We start from the raw sequence: 4,326 nt of genomic DNA on the forward strand, positions 1-4,326 counted from the left end.
TCTATTCTCACGGTTATTAACTCTCATAATCGTACGATAGATTTCGATACTTGTAGTTTAATTTAACTTAGTTTCCTTTTACAACAACTTATCGTAACTCCTGAGCACGTAGGTGTCGTTAGCGGCCAGATTATTTACACTGACATTAGGCTCTACATGTACGTACGAGCTTTTTCACAGTTCAAAGTAATTAAAACTGGACTTTCTGAAATTTTTGAAATTTGAAAATACCAAAGCATCCGATTGATGCGTATGGTGTACAATCTCACCAATTGTCCCTGCTTCTTGTTTCGCTGAGTTAACGTAGCGGCTCGTATATTCGATTAAAATAAATAATTTTTCCATACTTTTGATTTTACGAAAGAAAAAAATAACGACGATAAAAGAATAATTTTATTCATGAAGCGAGGTAGCTCGTCATAGAGGAGGAACGTAAAAATCGTAATTTGTAGGTCGGAATACGATGACGAGGAAGCGATTACGTCGATTTTAACATTTGGTGATATGACACATCTAATCAGCTGCTACGTCGCGTCGCGCCGTATCTTATTACGGAATTATAAATATCAGAGAGTTTATTGCAATTCACGCCATTTACCTCTATTACTATCGAACGTTACCGTAACGATTAGTTCGTGACTACAGATAGTTTCGCGACGAGAGTTACGTGAATCAGCCAGGGCGTAGGTCGTATTTTCGAAAAAAAATCGCTTCGAAGAAGAGTTTCAGCAGAGCGGCGAAAAACTTGGACAAAACATAAGCCGCCACCCCGTCATCGAACGTGCGTGCGTATATACGTCCGATTGTTTACACAATGTCGTATATAAGCTGGAAGCACGAGAGTTTGACAATCTCAGTTCACGATCTCACGCCAATCGCTAACATCGCTTTAGCCAAATCGTACGCTTCGATTGATAAAAGCTACAGCGAACGAACGCGCTACGATAGTTCTACACACCACGCAATCAAAATCTTCGAAACATATTTAACTTATTTAATTTATTATTTATAATCGCGAAAATGTTCGTCTCACGTGGTTACCTGTTGATCTCGATACTCGCTGCTGTGTCTGCAGCGCCAAGAAGACACACCAGATCGAATTTACCGATGTGGCATTTACCGTGTGGCGAAGAACTAGAAATCGACGATTATTTGGACACGAACATCGAACAAGAAACCAGCAACAGTATACAAAATCTCAGGCTACAACACGAATTGACTATCAATGATTATTTAAGCCGAGACTACGAGTACCTGTACGAGAATGTTCGAATCGGTGTTGAAGAGTATCAGTACATCCCAAACTGGGTTCCGGGCGAGAAGGACACGCATATGATCAAGAATCTGGCTAACACTAATTCGCAAACGGTGAGTTTAATTTCTGACATTCTTTGTCTTTTGTTCTTCGTGTTTTCCTTTTGTTTGTCAAATTGACTATATAACGATCGAGGTTCGATATTATAGTAGTTCAGCCGCGATTTGTCTTTCCATCAAATCTTTGACAGTTTTACCTTTCAGATAAATATTCTTGTTTGAGAATTGTTGAATTAGAATCGGTATAATGTTCGAAAAGTTTCGTCGAAATAATAGAATGGCACAGTCTATTTGTTTATATGAAAACGAGAATATTTGACTGAGAATCGTTTGCTCCTTCGTCTTCTCCAGTACGTTATCAATTATTCCTTATTCCTGTATTTTTTTCAAATAGGATCAATAATTTTCAAAACTAGAAGAGAACCATATAACCAGCAAGTATAACGCTCGAAGAGTTTCTTCAAAATAGTTCGATCACGATTTGTCGTCTTATCAAAGCAAAGATCTCCGACTGAGATTTTTATCTTCCACGTAAACTGCTTTCGTTTATAAATTTCTTAAGTGAGATCAGCCACCCTTCGCTCAAAAGCAACACACAATATATAGAGTGTACGAAAATCAAACGACAAGTTATTTAAAAAGTTTCTTCGATATTTTTCCGGTAACACGAAAAAGAGATTACTCGTCTTCGAAGAACGACGATTTCGCGCCAGTAGAAGAATCATCATGTCCAACATTCCGAAAGGTGTACCTAATTATCGTTCGTATCGCTGGTTAATTAAGATTCTCTTTTACGCGGTTAATTTAGCTCCCCCTTGCATAAATATTCATCGAGCGTGGAAAGCTTCGGGGCGCGCGGATAAACGGGGCGAAAGAAGGTGCGGCGCGGCGGACTCGCGAGAGGACAGGTGAGAGCTGCTGGTCGCGCGTATTTTCACCGGCCAGGCCAATTGACCAAGCATCCCGATGTTGCAATTAATTAACGTAACGTTAAATAACAAATTTTAATGAGACGGTAATTATTATAAAGTAGCAGGGAAACAGAAGCGTGCGCGGCTGTTCGAGGTTTGCGCGCGCAATGCAACTTGGCGTATTCGGTGTACACGATTGCTCATGTTAGCCGGGTCGCGCGACTGCGTAATCGCGCTTGTCCTCCAGAACGATGCGTGCACGTTGATAACGCATCCGTGATAACGTTCAGGGTACTCCCTGATGTATACCGCCGCTCTTTTTTTTTTTTCTTCACACCGGCACGTTTCAACGACAGACGATATCGATTCTTTTTACACGTCGCGTGCTTCGCTTTTTTCTATCTTCCGTTGGAAAAGATTTCTTAGACTAATTGAAGTGTGAAACAGGTGACACAATCGTGATCGATCTATTGATACGTAATCCATTGATGGATTGTTTGAGTGACTGAATTTTTAAAATGCTATCTTTTTGTTACTGACTCGGCGATAAAGCCATCATCGCAGAGTTGTAAAAGAGTTCGAAATTACGTTATAATATTGTAATTTTATGTACATTGCAATTTTATGAATTCGATAACAGATTTGTTAATGGTACCATTTAAATATAATATCGTTGGAAATGTTGTAATATCGTATAACATAGTATAGGGGAAATTAAATTGTAGACGCATGTATATGTTGTTTGAACAAAATAGATTAATATAGCAGGTGTGAGTTACATAAAAGAATACATTGCGTTAAAATTTAGTTAATTCGTATTAGAACCTGAAGCGATAAAAAAATAGATATTTTTTATAGCGACCTATATTTGTTTAATTTAAAGTAATTCTACAAGATTTGAGAATTACAAACAAAAATTCTATTAAAGCATACTATCTTTCAAGAATCAATTTCAACGTAGCTGTAACCTATAGGTTCTCTTATATTCCTTCTCTTTATGAGTCATCGACAGAGATATGACAAACGATTTTAATTCCTCTTACAGATCGTCAATCATTTTCCAAAGTTGCACACGGATCTTCAAAAATTTGCTGTAGCGTTCGAGGAATTGTTAGAGGACGAGATGAGTTTGAAAAAATACAAAGCTCTAAAGACGACGCAGTCTTACCTGATGATGATGCTGTGCGAAGTAGAAAGCAATATCGTGGCCATGCCGTCTCTTCGGATTCCATCGCGTGTAGAAAGGAGCATCATGAACAAGGTAGAACGAAACCCTGAGGACGATACTAGAAGACTTATTCGTGACTGGGGCGTGCTTCTCAAGTACAGAGATTATCTTCACGCTTGGAGGCACGTTTTCAATTATTAAGTAGCGCCGGAAGAAACGTCTGACAATAACGTTCGAATTCGATAGTAGAAATGTCGAACGTTTTATTTGCGACAATCGATAACAGGTTCGACGAAAATGATATGACGAACGCAATTGAAGGATTTGCGGTAATGAGGAGGCGGTTCTAATATTTTAATAATTATCAATTTAAAAAGTATTTATTGCGATGGAAAAAGTAGGTCTCGTGTTGGAAACGTTTGAAAAATGGGTTTAATTTTGGCTGATTTTCGATTGCTGTTTCATGGTTTACTCAGATCACTGTGAAGTGGAGTTGCCTCCTTTTGTAACAGCAATTGAAGATCACATGGGAACAATGTGATAAGTCATGGTCTGTTGTCATAATTTTCATATTAATTCTTAGCTAAAGGAAAGTATCTCAGTAAGAACAAGTCGAAGGAGGAAACAAATTGCTAGTTTCGAAACCATAATTCTTTTAAAAGTAAATTCTTATATTTTGTAAAAAATCAGAAGCTTGACTAATGTTATAACAATCGATATTTTTGAAGTATTTATGGGGAAATTTTAATCCCAAAACGAAATAGAAGTAGAGCTCTGTTCGAATGGAATTAATTGATGGCGTGTTTTAAATTTGAAAATTGCTCTCTAGTGAAGGGCCAAAAATATGACTTATCACGATTTTTCCTTAAGATATTTGATCAAGAGCGAAATTGATCGAGAATTTACGACATAGAATTCCGATCGTCGAGGGAA

At 37.8% G+C, this 4,326-nt stretch overlaps 1 protein-coding gene across 1 annotated transcript; it reads left to right on the forward strand.

Moving 5' to 3' along the window:
• The first annotated feature begins 1,020 nt into the window (after window positions 1–1,020).
• Window positions 1,021–3,652, forward strand: LOC117208553. Its single transcript, XM_033449771.1, has 2 exons — window positions 1,021–1,368; window positions 3,271–3,652. Exons 1-2 carry the CDS (start codon window positions 1,021–1,023, stop codon window positions 3,592–3,594), a joined length of 672 nt encoding a protein of 223 aa, XP_033305662.1. The 3' UTR covers window positions 3,595–3,652.
• The last annotated feature ends 674 nt before the right edge of the window (window positions 3,653–4,326 follow it).

This window comes from Bombus bifarius, unplaced genomic scaffold (genome assembly GCF_011952205.1).
Source record: "Bombus bifarius isolate JDL3187 unplaced genomic scaffold, Bbif_JDL3187 scf7180000008140, whole genome shotgun sequence".
Lineage (NCBI taxonomy): Eukaryota > Metazoa > Arthropoda > Insecta > Hymenoptera > Apidae > Bombus > Bombus bifarius.